This window comes from Chanodichthys erythropterus, chromosome 10, assembly GCF_024489055.1.
Source record: "Chanodichthys erythropterus isolate Z2021 chromosome 10, ASM2448905v1, whole genome shotgun sequence".
Taxonomy (NCBI): Eukaryota; Metazoa; Chordata; class Actinopteri; order Cypriniformes; family Xenocyprididae; genus Chanodichthys; species Chanodichthys erythropterus.
Window position 1 is genome coordinate 16,053,055 of NC_090230.1, and position 12,582 is coordinate 16,065,636.

Genomic DNA, 12,582 nt, shown 5'->3' on the forward strand with positions numbered 1-12,582 from the left:
TCTGAGGACATGAACAGCTGTTGTCTTCTTGAGACTACAGTAATTAAGACATGGCATGGACAAAGCAAAAATAACACAGGTTTTGCCTCAAATTCAACTCAGTCACGTGGATTGATTTTTAGAAATCTGTTTGGCTTGAAAGTTTTTGTGAGCTGTGCTTCAAACATTTCCTTTTTACACTAATCTGGTGGGCTCAGTATGCAACTAGAAACCACGCAGAACACTCTGGTAACCACAAAGCAACACCCTGGCAACCAAGCAAAACACCCTAGCACATGGCAACAAGTTTTGCACAAGGAATTATCCCTTACATTCAGCCCACTATGGAGAAAAGAGACCCAGCTGAGAGACCACATATTCATGTGCTTCCCTTTTTTTCAGGGAGCAAAAGGTAAGGGCTGTTATTGGCTGGGGGATTGCTATGGCAACAACAGAGTCGGGGAGCAAGTGAAGGGGCTGCTGCCTGTCCGTTATGCATGTGCTGGAATGAAATGGGGAGAGACGGCCATCCAAGGGGTTCTGACAAATCATGAAGGATGATGTGCTACTGAATAGTTTGAAAAATATGCATTTTTTCTTTGGTGGTTATCAGTGAATGTGTGTCTAGTGTCTAAAAGGCCATTGTCTTTGACATACCTTTGCCATAGAAACTTGCCAAGAAATATAAATATAAAAAAATAAATTAAAATGTCTTGATTAATGGGTTGCAAGTTGCAAGTTCTTTAAAAAGGTGTATATATATATATATATATATATATATATATATATATATATATATATATATATATATATATATATATAGGCTGCTCAGATGATGGTCAAAAATGACCTATTTTTTATTTCAGTGAAAATTAATGTACTATATTTTAGTTTGATAATATTTTTTATTTAATTTTTTGTATATTTAGGGGATTTTATGATACTAAATTATATTTATGGAATAGTTATGATCCATTTATTAACTGTTTATCAGTTTTTGAGCATAGACATAAAAATGACAAATTTCTAAAAATTCCTAAAAATTTCCAACTTAAACTGGTGTAAATCTTGAATGTTTTGGAGCACAGATTTAAGTTTTGTCTCTTTTTAAAGAAGACACTTTGTATATTATTGCTGAAATTATTAAAGAAAAGTTTAATAAAGTGATAGAAAAAAGTTATAGACCTTTTTTTTAATGAAAAATGCATAAAAATACTTTTTATTTTATTTTATATGAAATATATATTTTCCAAAACATATTTTATTCTAAAACTGTGAGAAAATCAAAGTCATAAATCTAAACAAGTTCATTTCATATTTGAGGATGATATCTCAAAAAATTAGCTTTCAGTAAGATTTTGTTTGGGTGCAGTACCAACGGTTTCCACTAGATGAAAATCGTCTCCCATTCATTTCTAATGTAACCATTCTTGACAGTGAACAGTACAAGTGTGACTCTTTGTTTCTTTCAAGACAATTTAACCTTTCCGAATCATGTCCATGATTTTTTTTCACATAGCAAGTGCCAAAACCTCTACCAAGTTTCGTAACATTCCGATAAAGTAAAATTCTAGAAAACTAAATGTACAATTTTTCGAACAAAAATGACTGAGCACCAGAGGACTAAGGAACTTATTACTTAATGTTTTACTTGATTATTAATTTTTTTGATCTATTTTTTTTTTTTTTTTTTTTTTGTATAATGGCAAAATTGTCTCCACTTGTCTTTCTTAACAATCTTTCCATGACCTTTTAAGATGACTATACCATCTTATATTGTCTTCTCTTGTCTTTCCATCTAGCGTGAGCAATGAAGCTCACTCCAGCGATCACAGGCCTCCTCTCAGTTCAGGTTTATTGCACCTACAGGCACCAACCGGCCAATCGAAATCAGAGTGACATGCGTTCCCATGGAAACCCCAGGAACATCTGCCCCTGATGATAACAGAGAAAAAAAAACATGGCATAGGTCTGATGATCTGATATAAAATTCCAGATTTCTTGTGGATGCTTTCCAAAAGCCTATATCATCCCCACTACCGAGTAAACAGAATAATGTCATATTCAGATAAGCACTGATTTCTAACAGGAGAGATCAGTTAGTATGATTCTGTTATGAGCCATGCGGAAAACTAATTCCAGCAGATGTCAAAGAGTTCATGCTGCAACATATATTACCCACAGCTTCCAATATAATAATAAAAAAAACAATTTCTGAACTGTGTGAGAGGGCATTTTCAAAGAACATCATGTCAGAGGTGCAGAAAGTCTGTAATCCTACACAAAGGCAGCTTTAATGTCACGAACAAGTCTTGAACAAATCACCATGTTGATAAGGACTGAAGGGCTTTTAATCACAACAAATTGTGAGGAAGTAGTTGTCGTCTGCACCTGAATAATGTGCCATTTCTGTTGACAAATGAAACTTGTCTTCTGAGACGTTTTATCAAGATTAACACTCTAGACACAAATGAATGTAGCCTAAATATCAGTTAGATTTATAAAATAAGAATTATGCAGAAATTATTCATTATTTCACAGTCCCAGCTAACATTTTTGGTTCCCAGAAGGATATTATTTGGTTTCCAAAAAATAACCTAATGGGAACCATATGGGAAAATGTTCTGTGATTGCTGGAGTTTTGCCGCATCAACCAGTTATCACACAAAAAACAAGATATGTATTAGATGCCTATGGCACATATTGATTTGAGTTGAAATGGTTTCATAATCTTACCTGTATAGTATTTTAAAGCTTGTTATAAAAAGAACAAATATTTCACTACAACGTACAAAATCAACTTGAGGAACACTGCAATAATATTACAGTAATTATTAAAATTAAGTCTAACGCTGCATCCAAAATCGTATATTTCCCTACTAGTAGCTATGTCAGAAAAACAGTAGGTAAAAGGTACCCAAAATGCACGTGACGTCACCGTCGACCGTTAGGATTGCGGTCACGCACGCTGAGTGGCAAAAGACTGAGCAGCAGTATTGGTTTTCAGCGTGAATGTCGCGAAAAACACACAAAACACATTCAAAACGGGAAAGAGCTTTGCGGCTGACAGATTTGACACAAACCCTGAGGTATATATTTAAAAACTAGAGAAAGCAACAGAAAAAGAAGCAAATGGATCACTGCAATTCACAGAAACAGCTGGACTCCAGCAGAAAAACATGGATTTGCAGTTATCATTTTGTGTCGAATTGTTGGATTTTGAGGTAAAATCATACCTTATTGTGTTATTATATATTATGTTGACGACTCATCAATTAAATATTTTCCATCTTATATTATGCACAATTGGGTGTTTTTTTAAATAAACAACACTGTCAAAAACTATAAAACTATATATGTTTTAGGGCTGGACAATATGACGACATAACATTGATATAAGTGATTAAGCAGATTTAAACCTATTAAACGATATTGTAGTTATATAAAATATTCACAGCCAGATTTGCTTTATGTGTTTCCCCGGCGTCAAATCAGGCACATAAATGTCAGGAAATACGACTCCTGGCTGCATGTCAATATCCATGGATTAGGTTTATTCGACAAGTTGTAAGAAACACTTTCGAGTCCAACCTTTAGGGTAATTCGTTAGTTTTACTCGCATTTTCGCTGTTTCTCATATTAATCCAGTCATGCAGCAGGTTCTTTTGCCACTCAGTCCAGCTGAGGGAGCGCGTTTTCGGCGGGAAAGGGACGTCGATGCATACCCTCTATATAGAACGTACTTTCAACGGTCACGAAGTAAACTCAAATTCAAGTGTAGGAGGCCTACCTACTCAGACAGTACACGATTTCGGTAGACCAGTTAGAAGTATTCCAGAAAAGCTGTGTAATAAATTAGTATTTTAGTGACGCTTGCTAAATGTTAGCAATAGTTTCTCCTAGTTCTTTAGTGTTGTTTGTGTGTATGTTAATCAAAGATGCTACTGTCAGCTTCTGTGAATATTGTGGTTTTACTTACTGGAAAAAAATGCTCAATCTAATCAGGAGAGTTGAAGAAAATCTAGTTAAGAAAAGAGGCAGAATTGATCATATTAAGTATGGCCGTCATAGAGACAGACTCAGAGAAAGAGGGGAGAAACTATGGATGGCTCATTTGGAAAAACAGGTATGCTCTGCTACCTCTGTCTTTCTTTCTGCTCTACTCTCGCCCTCTTTTTCCTCTGGTCTAATGAGGTGGAGGCCAGGCGGACAGCAAAGACAGATGACCCTCTGCTGTTATCTGTTTACCAGAAAGACATGTCTGGTCTTTTCAGCCCCTTTTGAACATTTTGGTTTTCTCAGAATCCTTTCTAGAAGCCTCTGAAACTTCTGTAAAGGGTTCCCATGGTGACTATAGACATGTACTGCATTAAACTTTGTCTTCTCATAACATAGAAGTCACATTCTTTTTAGGGGACAGAGGAAAAGTCTCAGATACACATATCTAATCACAATGGCAACTAACTTTTCATGAGTGTTGTTGAAAATGATTAAAGGGGACCTTTTATGCCCCTTTTTACATAATGTAATATAAGTCCCAGGTGTCCCCAGAATGTGTCTGTGAAGCTTCAGCTCAAAATACCACACAGCTCATCTAATATAGCATGTCCAATTTGCCCCAATTTGGGTGTGAGCAAAAACATACTTATAAAATATTCACAGCCAGATTATTTACTTATAAATAAAGCATATTTATAAAAACGGTCTTTGACGTGGAAAAGTGCTTAGAGCCACCTCGGGGTCTGAGCAGACATACACACTTTTCAGTGTCAGATTACTGCAGGTTTTTGGAAATTTAAACTATTCTTGCAGCTCGCCATTCTAAATTAAAGGATTTGGACGATGACTGGTGATCATTTATATGTAAATGACATTAATTAGGTGTTGTTTACAATGTGGAGAACTGAAACCATTCAGCACGTTCAAGATCATTTGCGATTTATAGATTTCACATCTGAAAGAGAGGAATACGCTCGTTTTCGGTGTGTATGTTCATTCTATGAATCACACGTACGCACATCTGAGAAATCATTGTAAGATCAAATTTAGGATGGTTTCTGTGCAACATTTTATAATTTAGGCCCAAACAGTTGGTATTGACGCATCTTTCAGAATCAACTTTTGTGCAAATCCAGCGTTGAACTGACCATTGTTTGCGAAGCAGTCCGGTGTAAAATGATTCGCACAAACATAAGACTTGACCTAATTTCTTAGGCACATTTCCTTCATAAATAAAATTCATCCACTGTGTCCTCAGTGGCTCAAATGCTGGGAGTCTGGAGACTCTTATGTTAATTGGTACACCCAAAAACAGAACATTTGTAATATTTATGTGGCGCAGGCAATAGGTGCTATTGCGAGGATATAATAATGACAGACAATGTGCGGCTCACTAACGCCGGGATGCTAAAAAGGCAGATCATCACCAGTCATGGGCGGGGCTTGTCCTTACTGTGACATCACTGTAGGGGGAAATCTGGAACAGTTTATTTTCAGTCACTGCTACTGATTTATGGGGATTTTAAAAAGTGTGTGTTACCATTGTAGTGTTCAAATACCATATACAAGTGAATTTTGCAAAATAGGTCCCCTTTAAAGTAAAACTATTATAACTAAATTAAATACATTTTGTCTGGGGTCACCAGGTGATTGTTGTCATATAAAAAGATTTGACAAATTTTTCTTTTAAACATAGGTTTTATTTATATTTACAATTATCAGAATATAAAACTCTTTCAAGTCTTTTATGATGGTTACTTATATTGGCCTCTGTACAACTCAAACACAGTTATGGGGAAAATAAAATAGCAACCAATTGTTTTCCCAAAGAAAAGTTACTTACAAAAATATTGATTGAAAATAACATTGGTGGAATTAAATTTTCTAGTTAAGGTCCTTACTAACTATTTTGCACTGATATTCAATAACAAAACATTTTGAATGTAACTGTTTTTAAAGAGAAATAACATGGATTTTAATACATCTGAATCTATTAAGATCTGTATTTGAGTGGACAGCTCTGAAAAGCACATTTTCCTTCCTTCATTATTATAAATTCATTATCCACTCATGAAGAATACCCTCAAATCGTGTAAGGTGAATAATAATAACAAAGAGTCTTCACCACATTACTAAAGCACCAGTGGAGTTAAACTGAAGTACACTGATCAAACAAAATTAAATAAAATTCAAAATGTCCACAAATGTTTTGTTATTTTTATTTCTTTCATGAGTTGCAAACTTAAGAAAACAAAAACAAAAAAAACATTGTCCATCAAAGATACAAATACACCAGTTGAACATCCATGCAGAGGTGCAGAAAAAGTACACTGAAATTTCCATCAAACAGCTCACACTCACAAAATATTATAGGTTGATTACCACAGTGAAAATATTATCCATGCACACAAGTAACAAACACCAGAGTTGACGGGATCCACTATGAACAAATCACACTAAACGCCAAGTGAACAGTTCACTTCTACATCAAGTACATAGGATTGGCACTTTTTTCATTTGCAAAGTACACCTGTTAACACAGGAAGACTCCAGCATTCGAGTGGTTTAGGAAATTAAAGACTTAATGAAACACCTGAATGTAAATGAAAAGCTTCATATGCTTTTGGCACTCAAATAATTACTGCACAATCCACAGATCATAAATATAGAAACGTTCTTTCCATTCCCTGCATTGCTTGTGTAACAAACATCTATTAGCTAGTATCAATGGGGCCAATTTTTATGTTTTTATTTTTTAAAAACATTTTAATGAGCACTAGCCAGCTCATTACCTCAAATATGCATTTTCTGCTCTTTATTTATAAAGTGGAGCCAGGAAAGGAATAAACACTTACTAAATTTGTATAATTTATTATGAATCATCAAAGGAAGCTAGATATTCCTTCCAAGTAATAGCCATTTTCCTGATTTTACTAGTAAAATATCTCAATCCAGAAAGAAATTCCATGAATCCATCCATCCTCCATCCATCCATTATCATATTCATGCCATATTTCAACCACTTGAAATATTTATTCATATGGTCTCTTCAGTCTGTTGAAAAACACACTGCATATCAGATCACTCATTTGCATAATGACACATGCAGCATATACACTTCTGTTTCCTTTCCATATAAATTGAGAATATTTTTAACTGCAGGTGGAATGTGGCATAGATTGGAATTTTAATTTAATATAACACAAATGTTAGTTGATATTTCACTTTGTACTTTCCTCTGGGTAAGTAGTGTGCATGGAAAGACTTTCAAAGAAAGTGTTTTATATGGACCCTGTTTCATAAAAGGCTTCTGACAAAGAGTCCAAGCCAGAGCACTCATTTCATATCCAACAAATAGATACAGATAATCACATTCAGTAAAGGAACGATCCAATTTGAGCAAATTCTAAACATGCAAAAATCGCTCTTTAGTAAGGCTTCTGGGTTTCACCAAATGACATTCTGTACATTGTTGCAAGAATACGTCATCACATTTACAAGTTTACGCAAACACATGCAGTGTGACGCAAGATTGTTCAGTCTGGTTATTTATCCTTCAAATTAGACAGCAGATGCATCCAGGATCAAAGCTAACATTAGCACAGAGGGCCATTGTGTAGCTTCAAAGGACGGCGGCTCTGTGGAAAAAAGTCTTTACAATCAAAAAGGTAAACGCTTGGTTTTAATTAGGCTAAATGAGTAGAACAACCAAAATACAGAAGGCAACATACAAAAAGACTTTGTCATAGACTCTTGTAAATTTTTGTTAAGCGTTTCAAAGGTTCTGGATTCTAATCCACCCTAGTATAGTTTTTTGTTTTGTTTTTCTCATTAAAACCAAATATGTTCATCAGTGATTGTATATCAAGAGCAGGGACACATTTGTGTGCATTTTGTTTTGGATTTCACCGAAACGAATAGAGAGTCTCCATAACAGCATTAAGCAAAAGATTGAAGCGCTCATCTGTGTGAAGACTGTGCATGATCCACCGCCACTGAAATCAGTGGCAACGAGCACTAGGCACGATTTAAAAAACAACACATTCGAGCGACATATCGCCTCTTATTTAGCATAAACGAATGAAATGAATACTTTGATAGTCAACTGGAGATGTTTACTTTGTATTAGGTACATCCGTGCCACGAAATGTGTTAAAAAAGTGGTGGGGACAATATCAACCCTGGAAAAAGTGGTGAGGACATGTCCCACCATCCCACCCGCAAATTACGCCTAAGTATGTTTTTGTTTTGTTTATTCCAGAATTTGTGAACACTAATTCAACCACCGTATCAGGCTTCGTGAAAGACAATGAAGCAAGTAGAACAGAAGACCTTTTTTTCACCTTTGAAGACAGCGTCCCAGTGTCCCATTCTGAAGACCTAAAATCCAGACAAGAGCTTGCACAAAGGAACCTCCCTTTCACCTAACAGCATGTCTCTTTTCAGGCTAGTGCCTTTATTCACAACCTTGATCTTCAAAGCTAGGTTCTTAACCTGAGCCGAAGTCACCGAATCAAAAAAGAAGTCCTCGTTGAAGACGGGATTGCGGCTGTTCTTGATTATCGTGCTCCTCTGCTTCTGCAACTTGCCTGGATTGAGGTAAAGCGACACGCAACAGTTGATGCTCTTAATGTCAAACATGGGATCATACAGGTCCTCTGCCGCCATAATGCGGATTCGCAGACGGGCTGTACCTGGGTCGTAGTCTGAACAAAGTCGGACGGTTCCTCCTTTGTGCATGTTGATGGTGTGCTCTTTGTGTTGACGGTCCGCGCCATGAAGATGGTCCAGAGCTCCACCACCTTGCAAGGTGGAACAGTGGCTCCGTCTAGGAACATTAGGGCTGGGCTCTGCCGAGCTGCACTCGTCCGTGGACAAGGAACTATGCCTGGCAAATGTCCGCTTACCTTTTGCGACCTTGGCCTGTGTCTCATGGGTGAAGATCTTGAGTAAGGAGGCAGAACGAGAGAGCAGTGGCGAACTGAATGGGGAGGACTCTGCCGAAGAGCAAGTGTCGCTCTCGCCACCGCTAAAGTATCGGTAGGGGTTTATGTGCGAGGTGCTGAAATCCGGAGGGTTGAGGTGATTCCCCTCATTGCTGCTCTTGCTTTGGGACTTGCGTTGGGTGTTGGGTGATGTTACTGGGCTGGTGTGGTCACAGTGGAACAGGGATTCTTTTCGCCGGGTGTGGGGACTCTCCATCAACGTGGCAAAGCCATAAGAAGTCTGAGTCTTTGGAATGTAAGGAAGTGACATGGCGGTCTGGGATTGAGGGTCGGCGTTTGTGTCACCTGCTACAACGTCGTCCGCGCTCTCGATCTGAATGATGTGGCGGTTTGCCGCCCTAAGCAGGTTCTTGGTGTCTCCTGCCAACTTGCTGACCAATCGTGGGCTACGAGGGCTGCTGATCTTTTTGTTGCTGATTGTTTGCTCAGACGTTGAGGGTCTCAGACTTTCTTTGGACTTGACGTCAGAAGCTTCGGTCTCTGGTGGGCAGCTTACCAGCTTTGGAGGGATGAAGAAATCTGGAATCTTATCGGGTGTGAGGACATTGCTATAGACAGGCGCCTTCCCCTTGTCACCTGCCTCTCCTTGCCGGAGCACATTTGTTTCAACTGAGTCCCGGATCTTCTCCAGAACCCACATGATCCCTCTGGGCTTATCCCACTGGGTGATGCACTGTCGCCTGTAACAAGCAACAAAATGTTCAGCATTGAGCCTTAGGTACGCACAGCTAATCATACCTTACTGTTTACCATTACATTAACATTATCATGTACCATTATATCATGAACTGTTGTCCCACACATGTAATGTTGTAGGGTGACATACAGTCATTTTCAGAGGGACTTTGAGGGTTGCAATTTATTGCAAAGTTAATTAAGTTGCAAAGTGTTTAAGCTGCACACTGTTGCTGTGGTTATCTCCTCAAGCGAATGCGATCATTCTGTTTCCGTGCATTTTACATTAGGTGACAACAGATTAAGATGCCTAAGTATTTTTTTTTTTTTTGTGAGGTGGGTGGAGGTTCAAGTCTCTTCTTGACTTATTGATTAAAGAGTAAAACTACATGCCGTGCAAGCACATGAAGCTCATTTAAAGTATATTTAGTGTGATGTGGCATTTAAAACAAATTATCTGACAAAAGGAATATCAAGATCAACAAATACAGACAAATATAGATTAAACAAATATAATGATATTTGAAAAACTATGACTGTAGACAAAGAAATTTTTTTCTGGCACCATGCAGATGAAAATTTTTCCCTTTATTATTCTCAGTCCTGGTCCTGGAGTACCTAATCACTGGACATTCTGTCCTTATGTAACACACCTGATTAATATCATCAGCTCAAGAGAAGCTCGAGCAAAAGAGACCTTCACTGGGTGCGACAGATAAGGCGACATCCAAAATGTGCAGTCTGGGTTACTTCGGATGAATTGAGAACAACTAATTTAGATAGATTTAGTCTTGCCAAAAACAAAAAACAAAACAACAACAACATTTGGATATGATAAAATGTTAAGATTAACACAAAAGTGACTGAATATCCAAAATGAGACTGAATGCACAAAAGCAACAGGTTGCACTGAACATGCTGATGGTTTGTCTGATTCAGAGTTCAACTTCTCTGACAACTGACACTACAGCTTAATTAAACACAATTAATTCATTAAAAACTGACATTGTTGTCTGGTGATTAAAAAACAAAATTACATAATCTCAATCGGCTGATTCCTTTTGTTTAATTTGAAATATGTAACATCCACCACAACATCCAGCTTTTCCTCTACAAAAGAAAAAAGGGGTAACCAGTTGTAACAATTTCAAATGTATTGAACCCACAAAAAAGGACAGTGAATGCATCTTAAATGTGCAGTTTGATTTAAGCATAACTCAACAGCTTTCAATATGAAAGAATTTCTTAGTGCATCTTTTTTTACATAAATCAGGCATTTCTAATAAATCGTCTAATATAGGCTAGCCTACCAAATAATTACAATTCTTAATTAGCCTACAATGAAGTTCAAGAAAAGTAAACTTTCAAAACTCTTGCATCAAAAGTAATTTACTTACTGGATTTGTTAATGATTTTCCTCTCCGTTGCGAATCCTCACACAGTATTCACCTTTACAAGCACTTCAGTGTTCATTAGTCTGTCTGTGTGCTGTCTTTTCCCCAGCCTGCGGTGAGTGAGGTTCAGATCCGCCGGTCGCCTGTTGCGCTTATATAGTCCTACAGCAGACACGCGCTCCTGAACGAACCAATCAGAGGAAACGATTCAGCGAAGCCGAGCACTGAAAACAATCGGAGCTAAATGCTGGGTTTAAAAACGCGTGCTGTGCCTGTTTGATTTAAAGATTATTGTTTTAAATATTGTTAAAAGGATATGCATGTTGTAGTATCTGAAATAAAGTCAAGTTAGGGTTCACTGGAAACGGAGAACCAGCTATTATTCAGAAAAAAACCCAAACAAACCATTTTTTCCAATGTTTATTGTACGGATCTCGGAACAATGTAGGTTACTAAAACACTTTTGTTTTATTCTGTGGGTCTTCATCCAGTTCAGCCACACTTCGACGCAATATTTACTGCAAAAATTGTTTTATCAAGAAATTATGTGGAATCATTTTTATCATGTACTATCAAAATGAGTTAAGTCTACGTTTTTCAAGTAGCCTATCTACTCTAATGGAGTAATTTTATTTTGAGAAACTTTTACTTCACTACATTTTGAAGCATAATATCGTAATTTTTTAATCCACTACATTTCATAAAAACACATCGTTCCTCGTTATTTTGAACTGAGGAAATCACCTGCTCGAGATGCGATAGCGGTGACCGATTCGTGAACGAGCTGATTCTTTTCAACCAACCTGTTGAATCGGTTCTCAAATCTCACCGAACGATTCATTCGTGAATTGCACTGATCCGATAGCAGCAGTTCTCGAGTCAACAGCTCGCCGACTCAAATGATCCGGTCAGAGCGAGTTCACAATTCACTGAATTCACAAGTCAGACTCAAAATGAGCCAAGAATGGGAGTTGAGTGTGAGGACGAGTGATGGCGCGAAAAGTAAGTTACTAGTGTGGAATTTTAGGATTGATTATTGTAAATGAAAATCATATTTTGGTCACGACTGTCAGTTTTTTTTTGTTGCGAAATATGCTGAGGGCGAGCTGTTAAGCCCACTGTAATGCTTGAACGCGGACATGTCTATGTGTCCTACCGTCTCAATGGGGTAACTTAGGTTTTAGGCAGAGGTGTAAAGAGTAACGTACCTGAAACCATACTTGAGTAAAAGTAGATTCTTTACAGCAAAAATTACTTCATTACAAGTTACAAGTCACCAATTCTAATACGACATGAGTAAAAGTCTTAGAGTATCTGATTTTAACAGTAATTAGGCTCAAAGATGCACTAGTCCTCGACACCTAAGAGACATGCTGGTGAAAAAATGTATTTGTAGATGAGAAATCATGTTTATTTTCTAAAATCTAAAATAAAACTGAACACCTCAATATTGCAATAAATCAAGGTCGACACAACAGCCTCTTAAACATCTGCAAACTCTCAAGTCTCAGTCAAGCTCAAGTGCACAA

General features: G+C 37.3%; 1 protein-coding gene across 3 annotated transcripts; it reads right to left on the minus strand.

The window, feature by feature from the left end:
- Window positions 1-6,190: 6,190 nt before the first annotated feature.
- Window positions 6,191-11,173, minus strand: LOC137027772 (C2 calcium-dependent domain-containing protein 4C). 3 transcript variants are annotated; one of them, XM_067396218.1, is made up of 3 exons: window positions 11,057-11,173; window positions 8,322-9,664; window positions 6,191-7,032 (listed from the first exon to the last, which is right to left on the minus strand). In XM_067396218.1, the coding sequence occupies exon 2, from the start codon at window positions 9,622-9,624 to the stop codon at window positions 8,359-8,361; it is 1,266 nt and encodes a 421-aa protein (XP_067252319.1). In that variant the 5' UTR covers window positions 9,625-9,664; window positions 11,057-11,173; the 3' UTR covers window positions 6,191-7,032; window positions 8,322-8,358. The 3 variants fall into 3 exon arrangements, with proteins under 3 accessions (XP_067252319.1, XP_067252318.1, XP_067252317.1); XM_067396217.1 differs by having other exon boundaries at window positions 6,191-7,616; XM_067396216.1 differs by having other exon boundaries at window positions 6,191-9,664.
- Window positions 11,174-12,582: the final 1,409 nt, after the last annotated feature.

Excerpts from the sequence above, each read along its gene's own strand:
- LOC137027772 (XM_067396218.1), bottom strand. The coding sequence starts at position 9,624 with ATGTGGGTTCTGGAGAAGATCCGGGACTCAGTTGAAACAAATGTGCTC.